This window comes from Ambystoma mexicanum, chromosome 3q, assembly GCF_040938575.1.
Source record: "Ambystoma mexicanum isolate Mex_15411 chromosome 3q, UKY_AmexF1_1, whole genome shotgun sequence".
NCBI classification, from domain to species: Eukaryota; Metazoa; Chordata; class Amphibia; order Caudata; family Ambystomatidae; genus Ambystoma; species Ambystoma mexicanum.
This window is the reverse complement of record NC_090926.1, coordinates 222,659,818-222,683,873: the sequence shown is the minus strand read 5'-3', so window position 1 is coordinate 222,683,873 and position 24,056 is coordinate 222,659,818. Positions and strand designations below refer to the sequence as shown.

At 46.3% G+C, this 24,056-nt stretch overlaps 1 protein-coding gene across 2 annotated transcripts in view; it reads right to left on the bottom strand.

Moving 5' to 3' along the window:
- Positions 1-23,301, bottom strand: part of KIF5A (kinesin family member 5A) — a 902,746-nt gene extending 879,445 nt beyond the window's left edge. Inside the window, exon 1 of one of the 2 annotated variants that reach the window (XM_069653594.1) lies at positions 22,676-23,301. In XM_069653594.1, coding sequence (XP_069509695.1) covers positions 22,676-22,801 — 126 coding nt within the window. In that variant the 5' untranslated portion in view covers positions 22,802-23,301. The remainder of the gene's footprint in view (positions 1-22,675) is intronic. The other variant, XM_069653595.1, reaches the window with a different exon arrangement.
- Between the last annotated feature and the right edge of the window lie 755 nt (positions 23,302-24,056).

Here is a 24,056-nt window from a genome sequence, read left to right as displayed (position 1 = left end):
TGCTGGGAAACACAGAAGCGAAGCTCTGAACAAAGAAATTACAAAAGCGCAAGTGAGGACAAGAACAGTAACAGAAATATCCAGGGAAAGAACAGGAAGTTATAGCGAGCAACTGGAAGAAAAAGGAAAAGCAAGAAGGCAAGAATCTAAGTGCAAGGGTTGAGCGACCAGAATCAATGAACAGCGGACTGAACTATAGACCAGGAACAAGAAAACTCAGGACCAAAACTCTGGACTAGGATAACAAGGAGTGAACTGCAGACTGGTAACAAGGACCTGTAACTATGGACTGGAATAACAAGGGCAGGACTGCAGACAGATGACAAGGAATCTCAGGACTGAAATCTAGGAAGCTGTAGCCAGGTAACACGGACTATGGGCACAGAACAAGGAACTCCAGGCAGGTAAAAAGATAATTGGTGGTAGAGAGCAAGGGGCTGCAGAGAACAGAGGACTGCACGCAGGGGGGCACGGCTGCGGTGCAGGAAGTACAGAGGTGCGGGGCAGAAAACAGGGGAGTGCAGGCAGAGTAGCAGGGCTGCAAGGCAGAGAGCACAGGGACCTGGAACAGGAGCAGGTTCGGGAAGCAACAGGACACAGCAGAAATCCAAGGGTCAAAGACCATGGGGCTGGGAGCGAACTCAATGCAAGAGCCCTGTGCTACTGCGGCGGCTGCTTAAATACTCACCTGCCCTGTGTTGAAGCAGGCTCATTAGCTGCACCTGGAGCAGCACACCTAAAGGCAATCTGCCTCCTCCCTCTCTGGTCCTGGGAAAGTGAAAGCAGCACTGATCTCTAAGGCTTCTGGAGATTTTAGTTCTAAGACTGCTGCATTGGAATAGCTAGGGAATAAGAACTGCCACAAGGTGCATTATAGGATATGTTGTTTGTGGAATTAAGCAATGAAGTACCAAAGTCTTGCAAACAGAAAGTGACAACATTATGAATAGGGATTGTCCAGGGAGGATTATGGCACTGAATGAGTCCCAAATAGTCCAAGATCGGTGCCAATTGGTGCCCCAGTGGCACAGTCGTGACAACAGAGTATTGCAATGTAGCACTACATAAAACAGAACGATAAATAAAATGCATAAACAAACATACTGCTTATGTATGGGTGACCACCCCTTAACTGGCAAGGAGTTCAAAAGGAAGGTGGATCGATCAGCACATATTTCAACCAGAGGAAGACTTGCCCAGTTCCCACCCTCTGTCAGGCCCCAGTGCTCACCACCTTGTTTGCAATTGGCTTGGAGAGTGCGATTTAGGGCCAATTTTAGCAAGGAATGCCTCTCTCACATCATGTGCAGATGTGTGGCTTTTGGGTGTCCCGTGACTTCTCTTTGCCACTGTGGTGGTTGAAGGGTAATAAGGGTAGAGGGTACATGAACAGTAACCTCCACCCTCATCCTCAGAGTGGCAAAACCCGTCACTCCACTGGTAGCACCGTTCATGAGCAGCTATTTAAAGGGGGGGTGATGAATTAGGTCATTTGTGGTTTTTCGTATACTGTTCTCGTTGATAAATTAACTCATGTAGAACAAATAATCTGTTAATGAATTACTTGGCTTGAGGACAATTATTGATTTATTTGGGGGGAAATGGTCATGAAGGTTAGAAGGTCAGCACCGGGTTTGGTTTCAGTGTGGAGGAGCAGGTAGGTGAGCCATGGTGAGGGAGGATCTATTGTGATGAGTTGGCAGATGATATAATGATGAGTCAAAGGGAATTGCATATAAGTATGGTGGGTTCCATGTAATAATGTTGCCACAAAAATCTCGCCATGCAAAAATATCGACGAAAAATGGTCGTTTTTTGTGGCGACATTATTGCATGGAACATGCGGGGGACACCACTGCAACCCCCAAACTTTTTATTTATTTTGTTTTATTTTTATTTTTTTACATTTTTTTTTTGCCCCTGTCCCCATATATATGGTCACCCAAATAATATCGCCACAACATTTTCCCGGCGATATTATTTACGGTGACCATATATATGGCGATATTATTACCTGATACCGTATGGTGCCACCTAGGCATGGAAACATGTGTTTTGACACTGCCATATACACCCCCAAGGACAGGCATGAATATGTCATCTTCCTCATCATCAACGTCGAACAAGGCTCCACCTGAGGCAGCATCTGCAAACAATGTGCAGCAAAAGCATAAAATGAACAAATGAAAACATCAAGAAGAGGCCAAAGGGAAAGAGTCTGGTTATTCATCTCACGTCTTGGCAAAGCATTGGACAATGCTCAGACCCCATCTTTTGAGAGCAATGCATAGGAGTAGTCAGTAGACGCTTACTCATTAACACATAACGCTCTATCCAAGGTAGCTGCCAATAGAGAGCTGCACAACTCTCCCGGGGCATAAATATAAAGTGAAAATGACGCACCCACAACATCACAGGGCAATACTCATACCTGGCTCATCGTCGTCAGCCACACAGGAAGATTTGCATGCAGTGCTTAATGTGTGGGGTGTTTGCCAGGGCTCAGCCCTGGCACTTATCTTTGAACCCCGACAATTTATTGTCTCTGACTCACTTTAATTATGAAGTGCTGATAGTCAGTGCATCCATCAACCACAACGAGCAGGTGTGAGCTGTAGTGTAACCCCAAATATGTTGACAATGCAGGGAGCATCTATGGGTGGTGGCAGCAGTGGTGGGGAACTGCCCACCGCAGTGTCACGGGATTGCTAGAAAATATTTGGGCCTTGACACTTATGTTTTTTTTTTACAAATTAAACACTGTTTGCATGCATGCGTTCCCCCAGGCAACGGGTGCTGCCACAAACACATGGACCATTGATCCTAGGGCCAAGCTACATGGAATGAATACCAAGACCTCAGTGTACAAAGGCCAAAACACATACACTGCATTGTTCTGGCTTCTTGAGCATGTATATCTAGAATGCGATCCACAAAGACATAGAGGTAGCCCACCCTGCCCCCAGTGGTAGCAGGCACACACTACTCACCAGATGGAGCTCACCATCACTGCTACAAAATAACCAATAGCTCTTGCAACCAAAAATCATCACTTCCAATGTATCTAAGGGTACAAGGAAGAAGCCCATGGGATGTTAGAAGGTAGAGAATATAGAGAAGTCCTATATAGCCAGTTCAGAATTAGTGGCTTTAACGATTCCCTCAACAAGGGGCATTAATCTAGCAACACGTTTAAAAATGGTTGGTTTTAATGAAGATTGAGTGAGAACCCTACAGTGGTAAGTTTTTGTGTCATGATCTGACAGTCCCCATTTGTCATTGATTTACAGGTTCAGTACAGAAGAAATGTAACTTCTCCAACAGTTTAAAGACCAGTCCAAATTAGGACATTGAACCATGGAGGACCAGCTACACCAGCTTGACCAGGTAATTTCAGACCTCGTCTAGCTGTAGGAACTTAAGTTTGTCCTAAGGAAGTTGAGCAATTATAGCTTTCTCTTGTTTTATATTTTATCAACAGTTATACCCGACAATACGTGATCCAAACTTCAGTGAAAGAAGACAGTGTGCTTTTGAATTCTTTTTGGAACTCTAGTTTTTGCGACCCCTCCTGATGAATGTCCCGCAACAACTTAGAGGACAGAAACATGTTGAGTCTTCCCTCTAGTCTTAGTGAACCTAGAAGTGTAACCCTGTAGATCCTTTTATGGGTTCATTTGAAGCATGTTTCATTGAACATGAAAAGTATTGTGCATCATGAAATGTGTAATGCTCCCTGAAATCAGCTTGTCCTAAGAATGAACTGTCTGTGCTCTTCTGCTTTTCCCACATCCATAAACAGGATAGTAGTTCTGCTTGTATCACGAGTGAGTCAGCCTGTGAATCAAGAACACTGATTGTGGGAATGTCAACACAAGATTAAATGGCAGTCCCCTCCTTTGGACTTCAGGACTAAGGATTACGGTAAACACAAACAGGAAACAGGGCAGACTGACATTGTCAAATTAAATAAAACACCTAAAACACCTAAGACCCAAGACAGACGTCCCCATGAAAAATGTCCGATGCCTAGCTCTGCTACTGGGAATGGAAATTGAGGCTGTCTAAGTAGTGTGGCCCCCAAAGATTTAAGATGTATTCCAACATCGGCACACGGATGTATACCACTAGGATTTAGTGGTGGGCGAAACCATTTTTAAAGCATGCACTGTAGGCTTGGAGATGGTCTTAGATTTTCTGAAATACTGGATAAGTTTACCTGGCAAATGGGTCTCCTAGATTTCCATTGAGATGAATGAAAACTGTATTTTTATGGCCAAAGTTGGCAGCCTGTTCCGTTGGCATGCTTTGTGATTAATAGAGGATCTACATAGACCTGAGTCACTGGAATACTGTTTAATCCAGCGCTGCATGTGCTCAAGAAATGCTGCTGCGTCCATCTGCAGCTGGTACAGAAGCTGAAGGAGGTCCGCCTTCGCGCGGGAGGTCGGTGTGTAACCTGCGAGTCACAGACTCCCACCCATGTAGGTCCAACTCAGCTCTTCTGTCTTCCTAGGGTTCAGAAAATGTGGAACATTTAATTGGGTCAGAACACCTTATTATTAGCGCCAAAAGATAAGTGTTTGTGAATACGCCACATAAGGGTTCAACAATGTGGCCTTACTTACCATAGAGATGTTCAATAACATAAATGATTGACTCATCTGAATCATGGCTACTACACTTATAATCTCATAAAGCCTATTTTACAGATCATATCAGGTCTCAGCTCTCCCTCATAAACTTAGGAGCGGAAACACAGAATGGACAGCTGATGAGGATAACTTGCGCTATCAACCAGATCCAAGGTAATACATGCTATTTGCAATCATCTGTACCGGTGCTGCCTCTCCAGCCTGCCCCCAGGCCCTCCCTCACTGCTTCAGGTGGTTCCCCTCTGCTCACTGGCAATGCTTTGAGTACATTGTGGTCTGAGCGAGGTTCCTGAGGGGACTATTCCAGACGTTGCACGCTGGCTCTTCCCTCTTAACATTCAAGCAAATGTGCTAACGTTATGTACGCCTTCCTTACAAACCAGTGGATTAACTCTGCCTTTGTATATTCCCCCACCCCCTTTGTTTCTGCCCGACATGTTTTGATCGACTAGTAACGAACATGTGCAGAGCCCTACTGCTACAAGCCCACAGCCTCCCCTCAAATCCCTTTGCATCATTCCATGTGTGCGTCTCTCATCCTTTCTCTCTTTTCAACTGTCCCTTTCCTACACAGACCATAGTCTGGCTCACTCAGGGCGGGGGCTCCGTGCCACACTTTCGGAACAAGCTTTGGTACAGCAAGACCACTAAAGTGCTGGTGAGCGCAGTGTAAAAGCTTTTTAACATAACACAACATATATGTTCCGAACAACCAGGCTCGGGCTGACCTATAGGGCAATGCCCAAACCAAAAACGCAAAATGCCAGTGTGGGCCAGTTTGATGAGTTACTTAACTGTGCAGCTAATAGTTTGGGCCATTATTGCTGAATACATATTCTTTAACTTGCACAATTTGCATCACATTTAATCAAAAAACTCTTTCTTGGGTACTATTGAAACTGCCACAAAAGGAATGAATAGCCATTTGCAACTGTGGGTGACATTTCCATTGGTGCCTGAGACTATGTTATTCCCCAGTTCAGCCCTGTAAACAACTATTATCTTTGAGCCGGTGATAATGTCTTGAAAAATAAATAAGACTTTTAAAAGTGTTGCTTTTCTGATTTGTAATCAAAGAACATTCCAGAGACAATGACACCACACAGAAATGGTACAAACGGTCCAGTGTCTTTTTGGAGAAGAGAGTGACTTGTTATCATGTTTGACGCAATTGAGATAGACACATGCCTTTTATGTACGGGGTGGTGCCAACCTCAACATTTTGAGGGGCTGCAGGACAGTTTTTAAAAGAAGGTTAGGAGTGGGGGCATGAATGACACAATAGCTAATACCACTCCAAGTACCTGAATGCCCACTCTGCCTTTTATTTGTTCTCTCTGGCCTTGGTAACCTTGTACCTACTCCCATATGTCCTTAAAAAATGTGAATTAAATTAATTAAAGAATCAGGATAGGAAATGCAAGGTTTCTCCATGTGAAGACACCTTCCTTTTACTTTCCCAATTCTTTAATTAATAGTTTCTCCCTCCCTCTCCTCAGACCTATTAGTATTGCACCACATGTCCGATCTCTGTGGTGTATCGTAACTCAAACTCCATCTCTTTGGAAGACCACGGTGAGTGCCCCTCTATTAATTGAGTACAATCTTCTTTGTACAAAAAATAAACGACAGTTACCTATATTCAAAGCACAACGAATTAGAATCAAATTGTTGCTATCTATCATTAGAGCTTCAGTAATGAAGACAAAAACAACTCGACAGAGGATTTTGCCATTGTGAATTCTTTTTGGCCTGAAGAAAGCTAGGCCATTTTGACTGTAGATGCCCGATCAGCCGAAACCAAGTGCTCAGGTCGACAGATAGATACAGATTTTACCCTACGGTTTCAATTACCTATAACATTGGAATCTTTTTTCAAGACATAGGGCCTCATTACGACCCAGGCGGACTTCGCGGTGCTAAATGCACCGCGAAGCATGGCGGAAAGCCGCCGATAGCGCCATGGGGGTTGGCGGATTTACCGCCCCATTCCGACCTCGGCGGAGCGGTAAATCCCCAATCCCCATTCTGCCCTTCCCCATTCCCATTTTTGCCCCATAGGGTATAATGGGAGTGGGGAAGGAGTTAATTACGCCACCGTAAAATACGGTGGCGTAATTAACAACGAGGTCCCGTAGCGCCATGGTTTTCTCCGGCTGGTAAAACCAGGCGGAGAAAACCTCCATGGCGCTACGGGAACTCGTAGTATGGCGGAGAGGTACGCCATGCACTACGCTGGCGTAATACCCTCTCCGCCAGGGTCCTAATGAGGCCCATAGTCTAAACAATAGCAAACAGCAACGTTTAGTATGTATGTTGTTAGCACCCACTGACACTTTTGTGCAAAGCGCTATTGCCCAAACATTGCTTGTTTTATTTTGTTATACAATATGTTTTGTTCTGTCTTTGTTGCCACTTTGTATTTCCTAAGCTTTGACCATATATATGGCTTGTTGTTTGTCATACTAATACCAAAGGAGAAAACCCAAATAATCACTCATGAGTGATCGTCTACCTTTATTTTGGGAAAAAGAGACTATTATTAAATAGAAGGTAGACACAAACTATATCAATAGTTAAACTCTCAAGAAAAACAATACAAATCAATTCAACAATTTATTAAGATACATTTTTAAAAAATCTCAATAGTGAGATCATAGTACAAAACATGTTTTCTTAAAAGAAACTCTTAAAACACACACATTAATTGTAAGTCACAGAAACACTATTCTAAATTGAAAAAGGGTTGTTACATACATCCAATGTATTATAAAGCAACATTAGAGAGAGTACACATTTTTCTGTTATATAGACCCTTACTAAGTCTAGATCTCAACTTCTAGGTTCACTAACGATAGAGGGAAGACTGAACATGTTTCTGTCCTCTAAGTTGTTGGCCGACATTCATCAGGAGGGGTCAAAAAACTAGAGTTCCAAAAAGAATTCAAAAGCAAACTGTCTTCTTTCACTGAATTTTGGATCACAAATTGTCGGGTATAACTGTTGATAAAATATAAAATAAAACAAGAGTAAGCTATAATTCCTCAACTTTCTTAGAACAAACTTAAGTTGCTACAGCTAGACGAGGTCTGAAATTACCTGTTCACGCTGGTGTAGCTCGTCCCTTGTGGTTCAATGTCCTAATTTGGACTGGTCTTTAAACTCATGGAGAAGTTAAATTTCTTCTGTACTGAACCTGTAAATCAATTACATATGGGGACTGTCAGATCGTGACACAAAAACTTGCCACCGTAGGGTTCTCACTCAATCTTCATTAAAAACAACTATTTCTAAACGTGTTGCTAGATTAATGTCTCTTGTTGAGGGAATCGTTAAAACCACTAATTCTGAACTGGATATATAGGACTTCTCTACATTCTAACATCTCTATTTGTAAACAGCACATCAATGTCATTCAGATGAAAGTACGACAGAGAACTCTTTATTCCTCTTACCTCTAAGAAAATCATTCCTTAGTTAGACTTCCTTTTAACAGGTCACTGAGTATCGACACATGCTGTGATTTCAACCATGTAGGAATTACAGCCGCGCTTGATCTCAGGCGCAATCTTGGTACACCAGAAATGCTCTATCTGATGGAGATCTGTAATGATTTTATGAAGAACTGTTAGTGACACCCACATTTAGTGGTTAAATAGTCACTCAAACTTAAATATCTAATTTAAATCGTCTTAATAAATGACTAGATGTATATCCTATAGATCTACAGCATGTAACATACCTTCTAGATAGGTCTGGAAGAATTCCCAGGGTGTTTCATGGACCATGCCATCCAATCGTATCTCGTTGGATGACCGATCTACAACGGGTGTGGATCTCCTCTAATATCACTATGGTGAAAGCCTGTAGGTGCAATAGAAACAGACCATAAATAGGCCGTTCATTATCTAAATTCTTAAACGCTCAAACTTCAATTCAATGTATTCACCCCGCTAAGCATATTGCATTCAGACTTCATATCTTACCTCCACTGTTTGGAGGAACCAGGTATGTAAGCTTCCCGAGATGTGATTTACATTCGAAAATCCGGGGAGCTCCAGCATTCCGTTCTCTACGGTGTTAACAAAACGTCCTGTCCTCAGAAGTTCTGGAAATAGAGGAATTCACAGGAAAAACGACTTCCATCTTGGGAGTATAGAAATGGCCATGCAAGTCCTTTTTTAGTTTTTACATGAATGGAGAGCTAACGGGTTCAAATTGAAAAGATAACCCGTATATGATTATTCATCATGGTAATATGGTTCTTAAAAATTAAGCTCTAAAAAACAAACAAAAAAAATCTTCCTTGAGAATAACTCTTCTAGTAGATGTCTCGCTTAAAGTGTACTCGTCCAAGCCTCCTGAAAAATTAATGGCAGTAACTCTTGTGGTTCTGCAAACCTCCACCACCATGCCGTTAAAAATGTAAACTATTGAATGTTTTTGTTGTCTATGGCAAAAAGTGAGACTAGTCAAGTGTAGTTATCAATTTAGTGGAACTAAACCTCTTGTGGTTTTGACTTTGCAAATGCATAGGTACCTCACAGTGACATGTACATACTGCGGACCCACCTACAAATTCCTTTTAAAGCGGCTAGTCGTTGCCCACTTTTGAGTATTGACCATACTGGATCATCGGGGTTTTCTTTATTGTTAGATCTTATGCCATTCAGACCCCTTACATCGCTTTGTGTTAAAAAAAGTACCTTTGTTAGTTCTCTATCAAAATCCTGTTTTTTAAATTATGATTATTGCCCTGGATCATCATCAACATGGTTCATTTAAAGTCTTTGTGAACATGATTTTTCTCTACGAAGTATTTTACCATTGGGGCCAGCAGTATCTTGTTCTTAATGCAGCTCTTATGTTCGTCGATGCGTGTTTTTATGTGAGGCTCACTGTGCTTGGAGTTTTCACTTTCAGCTTACTGCCTTTTGTAGGCAAAAAGAGGAAAAGGTACACTTGGGTTCGAATCAGTACCTTCCAGTGTTTAGGAACAATGCGCTACTCCATTACCAGAGCCATCATGTGAAACATCTCAGGGACAATTTGCCCTATGGCCTATTCTTAAGGGTCAAGCGGAACAGTAGTCAACAGACATCCTTCGAAGAAGAGGCCAACATCTTAACGAGAAAATTGAGACTAAAAGGGTACCCCAAAAAATGGATTAGAAAATCTGCGAAAAGAGCATATAACAATAACTGGGGCCCCCTTTTAAAAGAAAAGAGTAAGCAGCCACCAGACGAAAGAATAGTCTGTGTTAATACTTTCACCAATATGAGCCTAAAGATAAGCAACATTGTTTGTAAACACTGGAAGGTGTTCACTGATTCGAACTCAAGAGTACCTTTTCCTCTTTTTGCCTACAAAAAGTCTACCACGATTGGTAATCGAGTGAGTAGTAGCAAGGTGAAAGTGAAAACTCCAAGGACAGTGAGCCTCACTCAATCTTGGGGACTCGAGCCCCCTACGGGGCATTATCCTTCCAGCCATTGTACCGTATGTAAACTCACTTCCAAGTGTAAAGAAGTAGACATTGGACTCACTCAACCGTGGCAACAAAAGCAATTCTCTAATTGTAATTCGGAGTATACTGTGCATATGATTACTTGTCCCTGCCAACTCAGATACATAAGTAAGACTAATAGAAAGATAAAAACATGCATCATCAAACATTAGAGCTGCATTAAGAACAAGATGCTGCTGGCCCCGATGGTGAAACACTTCATAGAGAAAAATTACAGTCACAAAGACTTTAAATGGACGGTGTTGATGATGATCCAGGGCAATAATCATAATTTGAAAAGCAGGATTTTGCTAGAGAAAGAACAAAGGTTAATTCTTTTAACACAATGCGATGTAAGGGGCCTGAATGAAGCCATTGAGTGGCATAGGATCTAATAATAAAGATAACCCTGATAATCCAGCATGCTTAGTGGTCAAACGTGGGCAACTACTAGCCGCTTTAAAAGGGATTTGTAGGCGGGTCCACAGTATGTACATGTCACTTTGAGGTACCTATGCATTTGCAAAGTCAAAGCCACAAGGGGTTTAGTTCCACTAAATTGATAACTACACTCGACTAGTCTCACTTTTTGCCATACACAACAAAAACATTCAATAGTTTACATTTTTAACGCAATGGTGGTGGAGGTTTGCAGAACCACAGGAGTTACTGCCATTCATTTATCAGTAGGCTTGGACAAGTACACTTTAAGCAAGACATCTACTTGAAGAGTTATTCTCGAGGAAGTTTATTTATTTAGAGCCTTATTCTGAAGAATCATATTACCATGATGAATAATCATATACGGGTATCTTTTCAATTTGAACCCTTTGGTTTTACATTCGTGTAAAAACTGAAAAGGGACTTGCTTGGACATTTCTATACTCCCAAGATGGAAGTCGTTTTTTTTCCAGTGGATTCCTCAATTTCCGGATACTGCCGAGCACAGGACTTTTTGTTAGCACCGTAAAGAACTGAATGACGGAGCTCCACAGATTTTAGAATTTAAATCACATATCGGGAAGCTTACATACCTGGTTCCTCCAAACAGCGGAGGTAAGTTATGAAGTCTGAATGCGATATGCTTAGCGTTGTGAATACATTGAATCGAAGTTTGAGCATTTAAGAATTTAGATAATGAACTGCCTATTTATGGTCTGTTTCTATTACACCTACAGGCTTCTGCCATAGTGATATTAGCGGAGATCCACACCCGTTGTGGATCGGTCATCCAACAAGATATGATCAGATAGCGTGGTCCAGGAAACACCCTGAGCATTTTTCCACACCTATCTAGAAGTTATGTTAATCTAGAAGGTATGTTTCATGCTGTAGATCTATAGGACATACATCTAGTCATTTCTTAAGACCATTTAAATTAGATATTTAAGTGTGAGTGACTATTTAACCACTAAATGTGGGTGTCATTAACAGCTCTCCATAAAATGATTACAGATCTCCATCAGATAGAGCATTTCTGGTGTACCAAGATCGCACTTGAGATCGAGTGCGGCTGTAATTTCTACATGGTTGAAATCACGGCATTTGTTGATACTCAGCGACCTGTTAAAAGAAAGTCTAACTAAGGAAAGAAATTCCTAGAGGTAAAAGGAATGAAGAGTTCTCTGTTGTGCTTTCATCTGCACGACATTGATGTGCTGTTTACAAATAGAGATGTTAGAAGGTCGAGAAGTCCTATATTTACGATTCCCTCAACAAGAGGCATTAATCTAGCAACACGTTTAAAAATAGTAGGTTTTAATGAAGATTGAGTTAGAACCCAACAGTGGCAAGTTTATGTGTCACGATCTGACAATCCCCATATGTAATTGATGCACAGGTTCAGTACAGAAGAAATGTAATTTCTCCAAGAGTTTAAAGACCAGTCCAAATTAGGACATTGAACCACGGAGGACCAGCTACACCAGCTTGACCAGGTAATTTCAGACTTCCTCGAGCTTTAGCAACTTGAGTTTGTCCTAAGAAAGTTGAGCAATTACACCTTACTCTTGTTTTATTTTATATTTTATCAACAGTTATACCCGACAATTCGTGATCCAAACTTCAGTGAAAGAAGACAGTGTGCTTTTGAATTCTTTTTGAAACACTAGTTTTTGTGACCTCTCCTGATGAATGTCTCACAACACTTTAGAGGACAGAAACATGTTGAGTCTTCCCTCTAGTGTTAGTGAACCTAGAAGTTGAGATTTAGACTTACTAAGGGTCTATAAAACAGAAAGATGTGTACTCTCTCTAATGTTGCTTTATAATACAATGGATGTATGTAACACCCCTTTTTCAATTTAGAAGTTTTTCTGTCACTTACAATTAATGTGTGTTTTAAGAAAAAAATCTTTGTAGTATGATCTCACTATTGAGATTTTTTACAAATGTATCTTAATAAATTGTTGAATTGATTTGTATTGTTTTTCTTGAGGGTCTAACTGTTGATATATTTTGCGTCTGCCTTCTATTTACTAATATTGTTGCTTGTCATGCAATGTATGTACACCTACCAAGACCTCTGTATAAACTCTTTAATTCCTTAACTAATTGTCGTTTAAAATAGTTTGTTCTCTACAAGTCACACTGACTTGGGAGGTCACTTGACTTTCAGATTGCATGCTCTCGTCCCCTATCCTTGTATCCATGAGAGAGTCTTCCCTTCCTTTGTTGTTGTTGTTGTTCATGAAATAGTTGAAAAATACTTTGGAAATAATTCTTGCATTACAGGGTCCAGTGGGCTCAGGCTTCTTGTGCGGCAAATCAGACTTCACACATGTTTAATTGAATAAACTAGTGACAAATAACTTAGCTAGCACGCTATGTAATGATTGGGCCCACTCTGAGTGTGTCTGCTTCTGCTCTGACATTGTAACAGTAAAGAAAACACATCAACAAGATGAACACCACCCGACCAAGGACTACTACCCCCAATGGACACACAGACCGATGCACAGACCACAACTCAAAGTACTGCGCTACTGTTAAAAAATGCCGGCGGAAATGCTGGCTACCCACACTCTGTACAGTGCTCTGCTGCTCTCGAGCTAGGTCAGCGCTTTAAACAATAAAAGAAAAGAAAATCAACAAAAAAGATCAACAAAACAGGGCACATATGGAAACTGAACCAAAGGGAGTAAGTATTTTGCCAAAGATCAAACCACTTGGGTGAAGAACGGAAGTAAAGCTTCTGATTTCAAAGTTAGCAACTTGACCCATCACTACGACCCCTCCATTTCCTCTTCTTGGCTTTTTTTATTTATGTAATATTGCATTTCATGCTAATGTTCAGTGAATTCATTTCTAAGTAGTCCCACATTTGTCACATAAGAGTTCCAAGAAGCAGGGATTAGCAGCACTGAGAATGTTTAATCGAAATGATAAGGTTTGCGGAAGCAGTACCAAGCCTTGACCCCTGAATACGCCAGAGTATAATAATAACCTGTGACTGCGGCTGGCTAATGAACAATGATTGATAAGGGCACTAACACCCAGATATTAAAACGACCAAAATCGAAATTCACACACGGTTGAAACCAGCAAAATAGGGGCAACAACTGCTACAAGAAAATGATAACCATGATCGTATTCCCTTCTTCTGGTTCCAGGGTCTATGATTACGCCACTAGGCCATACTTCTCCTCGCCAGTCTTTTTGGTGTAATATTACACTTTATACTGGTGATCAGTGATTTGCTCATGGGCAGAATGTTGGTGACACATAGAAGTCTGGGTGAGAAGCTGGACCTTCTAGTTCTAAAGTTGGCAACTTCACTGATAGGCTGCGTTTGTCCCATCCCTCTCATCCCCTCTTTTTTCACTTAATGTAGCACTTAATGATGCACTTAATGATGATGTTCAGTGTATTGCTAAGCACTCACAGGTTATGCAGATAAGGAAATTGCAGTACAGGGAGATACAATTATGCACCCAAGATCACATCATTTTGGTCAAGTCGGGAAGCCGGAATTAGAATGCAGATCTTCTAGCTAAAAAGCTAGCGATGTATCAAACATAGCTCTTCTTGTCCTCTCCTTAATATCCTCTCCTCCATCTACCACCTAGACGTTGCCTCTCCCTTCTTACTTCCTCTCCTCGTTCGTGCATGTGATTGGTGGGAACTGCCTGTGGGTGTAGGGATGGACAGTAACACTATGTCTGGGCAGATAAGGAGCAGTCTGGAGGGTGGGAATGGATGTGCCTGGAAGGGGTGGCTTGGGGACGCAGTGGCGCATGTGGAGTGTGGCTAGGTGGGGAATGTGGTAGGCTGATAGTGACAACTGCGGAGATGTGCAGGTTGGGCCGCTGATGGGGGGTGGGGATGCACCTGTGAAGGGAGTGTGGGGTTATATCTGCACACTAAGGGGGGGTTGAAGATATGTTGGAAACACATACAATGCCAGAGCTGCCTGGTGTGTAATTATTTGGCTCACAAAGTCTGAAGATCTTCATTAATGCTCATCCCCGGCCTGCTCTCAATGCTCATCTACTGCTAATTTATTATATTAAATCCCTATAAGATGGTCAGCATTGCTAGCCCTGCCTGTTGGTCATTACTGGGAATGCCTCCCACGGTCAATATTCCTAAACCCTTGTCAGTGGACGTTGCTGCTGATCACTTGACTGCTGGTCAATATTGGAAATCTTTCCTGGTGTTCCTTATTCCTGATCCTTCGCATCGCTCGTCCTTGCTCATGCTGCCTGACATCATTATCCCACTGTGATGGGAAGTGCTGTGGGTCTTACTGGAATATGCTCTTCAGGTAAACATTTCCGAATGAGGATTCTAAGTCCTAATCAACAATCTTGGTGGACAACGTGGTGCCTTATTTTCCTCAGTGGCAGAATATCGAATGACTTATCAAATGCTAAAGGCATTGGAACACCAGGACCGGCATCCCTTGTCTTGGGGGGATAGCTCGGGAGCAAAGTGCTCGCCTTAGAAGCAAGACAACACAGAGCAACACAGGTTCGATCCCCGGGTCCGTGCTTAGAAACTTCTTGGTATTAAGCGCGTTATAAATAGCCAATCATATATCATATCATCAGTGATCGAAGTGTACAAAAAGAAGTCGTAGAAATATGTTCCCTGATGGCTTGTCCCCATCCCCAAAAACACAATGGCCACGCACAAATCAAACCCCCAAACAAACACACCTGGTGTTTAAGGGAATGTTTCAACATCTTCCTACACTTTTATTTCAAAACGAAAACATTCCAGAACGGTTTCTATATCAAATAAAAGTATATGATCAAGTACAACTTTTTTTTTTAAAGTGAAGGAGCACCTCTGTCAACCGCTCCCGCCCACGTCGACCACTGGGCATCATGGGCTTTGTAGTCCCAGGAACTAATTGGGAGAGGAATTGCTTTGCGAGTGGAGGAGGGCATCAGGAGGGGAGCAGAAGCTATTGACAGTGACAAAGGACAAGCAACCTGCCAGATGGAGAATGAGGCATGCCGACATGTGTGGGGATGGTGCAAAACAAGGAAGCATGCAAAATGAGGGATGAGACGGGATGTATCTTGAGACAAGATTCAAAGGTGAAGAGCAGTGAGCAGTGAGGTGGTTTTCAGTGTAGACTAGAGGCAGCAGGTTAGGCGGTACGAAAGATGGTAAGCATGAGACCAGAGAGACAGGACCAGCGAGAGAACAGACATCCTAGGAGCATGGTAAATGTATGAGCCACATAACTTGATACGTACGGCCTAGTGGGTAACCAATCGGGTGCTGCCTCACTGCAACACAAGTACTAATTACTTTTGCCTCCACCTGCCACGATCTAACCAAATACTACAATAAATGCCCTAAATACTCCTGCAAATTTAAGACACCCGGGGCCTCATCACAAGTTGGGCGGTATCCTGGCTGGGATACCGTCCAACTTTATTTGCGTTAGCGCCCACCCATCCGGTGGTATTCCTGCCCGATCGCGGGTTGGGGTGCTCCCCATTCCCCACTGAGTACATTGAACCCAATAGGGACTTTTTGCTGCAATTACTGTGCAGTAATACCACCAGCATTTTCCCAGCATGTTTACTCTGATCTGAGCTGGGGGTAAACACGGCAGACTCGAGATTGGGCGGAGCGGTAGATGCAGCGGTAACACCATTACCGCCACATTTAAGGGCTACCGCCCAATTCGTGATGAGTGCCCCAGCCTAGTTTGCATCTGTCATTGCATTTGTCACAAAGTGCTGGAAAGTCTATCAAAAAAGCGCTGTAGTCTATCACATCTTGGGCTCTTCCCTGTGGAATACATACTCCCAAGTTTCTCTCTCAAACCCATGGAAAGGGGGTGTCTGGGGGGAACACATAGCGTTTCCCCCCGGGGTGGTTTTGGGCGCTGCACAGGCCAGTGAGCTGGCCTGCACATAGCGCATCTCGGGGGTTATCTAAGGGGGCAGGGAAGGTTCGGGAGCAGGCGACGGTTGAGGACCAGCTTTTGTCCTGGTCGCCTGCTCTCGAGCCTTCCCTGCGTTTCTGGGCCTGCTGGTGCGTTTAGCGGAGGTGAGAGGCGGAGGAGTATAGCTGTTAGTGGATAGTGGGTGGGCAGGTTAGTGCCAGGTTCCAAAAAAAAAAGAAAAAAGAAAAGTAGATGATATTATTAATTAGGAGAATAGTTGGGGGTACCGTACATAAGGTACCCCCCCTTACCGCGGTCTTTGGGGCAGGTTGTAGGGTGGGGGGTGGAGTGCTCTTGTAGGTGAGGGAGCTGCGGCTGGGGGGCTTTGTCCTCTCGGTGCTGCGGGCGGCAGTGTCCACACTGCGGGGAGCGGGTGTCCTGCCGGCGATCCGGTCTCAGGCCAGCTGGGGGGCCTGTTGTGGGTGTGGGTTGCGGGGAGGGAGGTCCATTTGTTTGGCAGGCGCGCAAGCTCTAGCGGCCGGCGCCCATCGTAGTATTGCAGCAGCTGGGAGTTGCGGGTGGAGGCAGTGCGAGTGCCTTAAAGGGGCCGCGCAGGAGGTCGGGCAGCGGGCTGGGGAAGTGGACTCGGGGGGCTTTGCTAGCATTTTCGGTTGGGTAGGGCAGTGCGCAGGCGGGGTGCAGGATGGTGGGTCCAGGGGCAAGCAAGAAGGGGCTAATTAATGCCAAGGCATTGAGGGAGGCCCTTGCAATTATCAACAGGGCTTCCAGAGCACAGCTCGAGGGGGCTGTGTCAGAGGTTACGGGAGGAAGGGAGGAAGATGTAGGGAGGCCGCAGTGGTGAGCTGCGGTGAGCTGCGGCGGATGGGGCACTTGCCGGGATGGTCGCATGTAGCCCTGCGGCTGGTAGAGGGGGGGCCTGGGAGGCATGGGGTAGGTGGAGCAAGAGGGAGGCTCCCAGGAGAGCATCAAAGGGGGCCGGGGAAGAGGGAGATAGATCAAGGAGGGTTTTGGGGGAGGAGGGTGCGGGGGAGGAAGGAGGAGAGGGGAATTTGCAGAGGGGTGATGGTTGGGCAGAGGAGGAGGGTAGGGGTGCTGGGGTGCAGAAGGGGACGGTAGCGTAGAGAGGTAGGAGCGGTATTTACAGAAGAGTGTGAGGGCTAGAAGGAGGGAGCGGTCACCAGAGAGCAGTGAGGAGAGGGAGAGGTGCGGAACGGCTTACCCGTTTAGGAGGGCTTCAGGTGGAGGGCTTGGGGCATCCCCCACGGTTCTTCAGGAGCAGCCAAGGGAGGGCTTAAGAATGACCCCTCTTCAGGATATTCGGGAGCAGCCTAGAGGGCGCAGCACGGCCCCTAGCGCGGATAACCAAAGGGTGGAGGTGAGGACCCCTCACCCAAGAAGAGAGGAGCAGGCAGGGGTTTCCACGGCCCCGCCGAGAGGACAGCAACGGAGCAGCAGAGCGGACGCCCCGAGTTCACCGGAAGAAGAGTTACCCGGCTCGAGCTTGTTTGAGCGTTTTAGTTCATTTTTGCAGTGGGTTTTTAAGTATAGCTTTGGGGTAGAAAGTGTTCTGCGTTACCTGGACAATTTTTTGTTCATGAGCGGGGCAGGCAATGAATTAGAGTGCAAGAACATGTTGGGGACTTTTCAGGCTCTGATGCGGGAATGGGGGGTACCATTGGCAGAGGATAAAACGGAAGGGCCAGCGGTGGTTTTGACTTTTTTGGGGATCGAATTGGACTTGGTGGCTATGACCTCACACTTGCCGTACAACAAGGTGAGGTGGTTGGTAGGTTTGTTGGAAAAGGTGGTGGTTGTGCGGAAAATGACCTTATTGGAGATGCAGCAGCTAGTGGAGCATTTGAATTTTGCATGTAGGGTAGTGGCCCTGGGGCGCACTTTTTGTAGGAACATGTCGCGGTCTATGGCAGGAGCAAAGTGCCCACATCATCGGGTAAGGGTGTCAGGGGCCGTGCGTGAAGACTGTAGAATTTGGTTGCACTTCCTGGAAGGCTTTAACGGGGTGTCCATGTGATTACAACGGGATCCGGTAGCATGGGAGTTGCAAATATTTTCAGATGCGGCAGGAACGGGGGGGTTTTGGAGTTTTCTGGGGGGGCAGATGGTGTGCAGAGAAGTGGCCGCTGCAGTGGCTAAAGGAGGGTAGAAGCATAGCATTTCTTGAGTTCTTTCGTTTGTTGGTGGCATTGGAACTGTGGGGCAGGGAATTTGAGAACAGGAAAGTTCATTTCAATGTGGACAATGAATGCGTGGTCAATGTGGTTAACAGGCAGTAAGTCGGCCAAGGACCAGAGGGTGGCGAGGCTAATGAGGGAGTTTGTTTTGCGCTGCATGGAATGGAATGTGGTGTTCAGGGCAACACACGTGCCAGGATAATGGCATCGCTGATGCACTATCTCGTTTTCAATGGCAGAGATTCCGTGGATTGGCACCAGGGGCTGACCAGAGGGGGCAGGGGATCCTCGACGAGCTGTGGAAGATAGGAAGTTGCGAGTGCTGTCCTTAGTGGAGGGTTCGCTAGCTCTGGCGTCTAGCGCGGCCTATAGGAGAGCATGGGAAGAATTCTTGATGGGGGGAGTGCGTAGCTGGAGGGGTAGGGAGGATGCTGAGGAACACAGAAGGGATAATGTGGTCAATTTCCTTTTGTGGTGTATGGATAAGGGTTGGTCGAAGGCAACTATAGCTGGGAAGTTGGCAGGAATAGCCTTCTATGGCAAATGGTTTTGGGGCTTCTAGCCGAGTGGTGGGGAAATGGCGAGTAGGATGCTAGAGGGCTGGGCGAGGGAAAATAGGAGGGAGAAGGATAGCAGAAGGCCAGTATCGGCAGCCCTGTTGGTCAGTTTATGCGGGGTTTGGAAGGGGTCTGCTGGTCGGCTCGGGAAGGAGTTATGTTTCAGGTTTGTTTTACGTGGCTGTTTTTTTTGGCATTCATGGTGTCAGAACTTGTGGGGGTAAAGGGAGGAGTAGGGGAGTTGCAGTGGGAAGATGTCTATTTCTCGGATTTGGGGCTGGAAATTAGGATTGGAAGGTCAAAGACGGATCAGAAAGGGAGGGGCTGCTGGGTATCGCTGTGGTGGGGAGGTAAGGAGCTGTGCCCGGTCAGGTCAGGTTTGGCATGGAAGGATCTATCCGGGGGCAGGTTGGGGCTGGTGTTCCAGGATTAGGATGGGTTGGGAGTGTCAGCAGCACAAGTGCTGGGGGTGCTATGGAAGGCATTGGTGGTAGTAGGGGAGAACCCGGAGGAGTTTCGAACTCATTCATTTAGGATGGGTGCAACATCTGAGAGGGTAACCGTTCGGGGCTATCAAAGGACAAGGTTAAGAGCTTGGGCCGATGGAGGTTGGGGAAGTATAAGGGATATATTAGGGATCTGAGGAAAGGTTCTGGATGAGATGGGGTAGAAGGTTTGAGGGGAGGGCGGAGGGTTGAGGGGGCGAGGGATGTTGGAGTGTCAATGTGATTTCTTTTTCAGAGACCGCAAGGAGGCCGGGGCAGATACTGCAGATCTGGATTGTCGGACATTCTATTGTGAAGTGAGCGGGTAGAGAGGCAGAGAAGAGGATTTTTGGCACGCAATTGGGATGCAGATATAAGGTGGCGATTGTGAGGTGGTAGGGTCTTGGGGGGCTGCGCTGGGATCAACTGCTGCCCATGCTGGCAAGGATGAAGGAGCGTTTCGGGGTCCCGGATGGTTTGATCATACACGCTGGGGAGAATGACCTGGTACGGGATACGGGTGTAGCTCTGCTGAGGAAAATGTAAAGGGACCTGGTATGGCTTACGGAGATATGGCCTAAAGTAAGTTTGATATGGACTAAGTTGTTAACGAGGAGAGTGTGGAGGGGGGCAGTAAGTGAGGGTGCAGTAGAGCGGACAAGAAAGAAAATAAATAGGGAGATGATAAAGTTTTGTGGCTTGGCAGCAGTGTAAGTTTTGGAGCACAAGGAGATTGTATATGAGAATTTTGAGGTTTTCAGGGAGGACGGGGTTCATTTGTCGGTTTATAAAACTAGCTACTACCTCTTGGATTTGACGTTGCAGGTGGGGGACATGGTAAAGAGTTGGAAGTAGTAGTGGTGGTAGGGCAGAAAAGAACACCTCAGGGGAGGTTTTTTTTTGGTGCCGGGTGCATGGCCCCTTTGGATGAGGGGGGGCAAGCACAATGGGGGAATAGCGCGGGTAAGGATGGGGGTGGTGCTGTTTGCACGAATGGGCTACCCCGGGGGTGCAAGAGGGGAAGGTCTTGAAGATGGAGGGGCATGGCCCCGGGGAGATGATGGGAGAAAGTGGGAACGAGGGCTTGAGAAGATGGTAAGGGGACGTAAGGACCTGGGGATAGGTAGGGAGGAAGTTGTATTCATTTATTTATTTATTGGGGACATAAAGAGTTATTTATTTAATGTTTTGGCAAATTGTTAAAGCAGTTATTTTAGTCTGTAAGGCCAGGAGCCAGGTTAGCATTTATTTTGAGCTTTGGCCTGTCACATTAAAGCGACCTTTCCCACTGCAAGCGAGTCTGGGTGTTTTTGTGCAGTAAGCCCAAAAGCTGATTGGCACTCAGGAACCGGGTACTTCCAACCTTTGGCCATCAACACCACAGGTTTTCGTATATGCCTTTTCCACTGTGCCACTAACGAACCCAAGCCCCCTTTTGTTACAGAGCCAAGCACAGCGAGGGCACCAATAGTTGCAGACGGGCGCTAGGCAAGACCACTTAAATCACATTAGATTGTATCCATCTCGTCTGAGCGTAAGGGACTCTAGCGACATCTAAAAGCGGCCGAGGGTGGGGACATACATTTGACAGGCTCTGGGGTTAGATGGGTCGACCATTTTGCATTGAAAGTACACGGCTCCCAGTTCTAGATTTCTGGCCCGGCTCGGGCCGCGTGCCCTGCAGTACCCGGTTGTTCTGTGCCCTTTGGCAGGGGTAGGGCTTCAGCTCACCCGGCACTAATCGGCATCTGCTGAATAAGCAGAAAGGTAACGCCAATGGGTATGGGGTGCCAGTTGGCATCACTGCATGCAGTGCTGAATGTGTGCACACTGGCGGGAAGCAGCGAGGACGCTCTCACCGCAGTGCAGGACACCCCACGGTGCTAAAAGGCAAAAGTGGTATTCTCACAGTATCTGGAAGCGAAGGCGCTGCACCCACTCCTTTGAGGTCACATCACCGGCAAAGTCAGCTTAACCCTTTCCCTATCATGAAAATACACGGAGGCCCAATCAGAACCCTATTTTATTTGGAATATACCTTGCATGTGTTTCAACTATATTCAGGAAAAGGGAAGTGTTCGATTCATAAAGTGTTCTTGCAATGTGACTGTGTGGGGTGGGGGAGGGGACAGTGGCAATACTCCAGTACTGGGGATGCAGAACACAGACCACGTCCCCCTGCCTGGCACTACAATGCTGCCCTTGCCTGCAAGCTGGGCCACTAGCATCGGATAGGTGGATGGCAGGAGGACCCCGCCTGGCCTAGAGAGAAAGGCCGGCGAGCCCGGCTAGTGCGGTGCAGCCCCCTCTAAGCAGTAAGGGCGAAGCAGAAGGGAAATGCAGCGGCCGGGGTCATCGCTGGGACGCAGCGCCTAGAGTCAGTGCAGAAGGAAGATGCAGCAAGCCCCTTACACCCAGGCTCGGATTCCTTTTAGGCCAGCATGGCATGGGCACCCCATGGGCCACACCCAGCCACTTAAAGGACGCATCCGCCGGAGAGGTGGCTGCTGGTACTGCATCGCACGCCCATTATACCCGCAGCCTCTACATGGCATTTCCAATAGAGATTGCCCAGGTAGCCATTTGAAGCGCAGAACCACATGACAGCTCTTCATCGCAGACACACGAGTTTAGGGGGTGGAGGGCGAGGGCAGGTTAATTAAAAGGGGTACCACAATGTTATGTCTGTCAATGTGCAGGCAGTGCGGCGAAGACTCAGTCCGTAGCAAGAAGGCGCTGTAAAAAAGCAAATGCAACATTCTAAGTACTTTTCTGGGGGTGACGCGAGGGATTGATTTGTGCAAAAGTTCGGGTGGGCAGTGGCTCCTAGACACCCCCCCCCCTCCCTGTCCCCAGGGACTGACAGCGCGGGGAAGGCGGGGTCCGGGGCCTCGAGCGTCAGCGACTTACCCCCATGATGACCGAGTCGTCTCCCTGGAAGAGGGGGATGAATTTGTCCCCTCGCACGATTTCCGACTGGTTCAAGGGGCGAAACCGGCAAAGCACCTTGATGCTGCATTCGTTGACCTCCGCCATCCTGGCAGAGAAACGGCGGCTCCGGGCTCAGCGGGAGGGGGCGATGGACAAAATAGACGTAATGTATATTTATGTGTTCAGCTCAGCTGTGGCCTGAGAGTCTGAGGGGCCAGCTGGCGGTCTACCTTCATGCAGCGAAGCCGGCCGTAGGCTGTGCTTCGGGTTGTGCAAAGGCTTTGAGCAGGAAACAAAAAAGGATGGAGGAGGAAGTGGGTGCCCCGGAGATGGAACACACGCCCGCAGATGCAGCCACAGTCGGGTCTAGGCAGCACCTCGGCGTGCATTCATTGGGCACTCGGCGTTAGAGTGCAATGGTGTCGGTTGTTGCGTCTCTGCACCATATAGGTCTAGGTAGGTATATACAAGTGAATATGGCTAGGATGCCGGCCGTCGCTCTTTTTCCGGGGGCGCATTGATGTCTCCGGCAGGTACCAGGTCCCGGGGATGCTTTGCAGTGGCTCAGCTCTCTGCCGTCCTCCTGCTGCAGCGTATGCTTCAAGGCTGTGTCATTGGCGTAGAGAGGGGAGGGGGCCTGGTGACGGGTGGGTGTGGCTAGTCTGCTTCCCTGTTAAGGCAGAACCAGTCTGATTCTCTTAAGGTGGAAGGTTGCCAGTCCCTTATTTGTCCTCTTTGGGCCACTTAGGAGGCTATGACACACTATAAAGATACACAATTGCAAAAACAACACCAGACCTACTCAGAAGATAAAAACATTTACATAGCGGTTTCAGCCTCCATTGGCGGCCCCTCCCCCACCCAATGTCTTGTGAGGATGACATACCTTGGGAACCAAAACCAGAGCAGCCAGTGAATAATAGTCTGACAACAGTTTACATTTTTGGAAACACAAATCACAGTTTATTGGAGCATACCACACAAAGGGGGCATTCCCAGCCTTAAAGCATCATGGTTCATGACCATCTATACCACAAAACGCATAGCCCCCAAAAAGTGGGGCAAAAAATCTGAATTTTCCGGTGTCCCCTTGCCGCCCCCATGCATGTCGCAAGGCACCGGACATACGCTCCAGATTGATGCACAGAGTGCTTCTCCCTTGGGCCACTGCACACTTCAGGCAGCATCTCTACAGGGCAGGAGCCCTCCTCGCACCGGGAGGATCCAGCCTTTGATGCCTCCCCCAGCCCCGATCGACCGCCTACCTTCCACACGGTCTGCAGGAGCAGCCGTGCCCATCTGTACAGCGCTGCTGGAGCAGTCGCTGTGAAGCACTACCTGTGCTTCCTTAGGTGAGCCC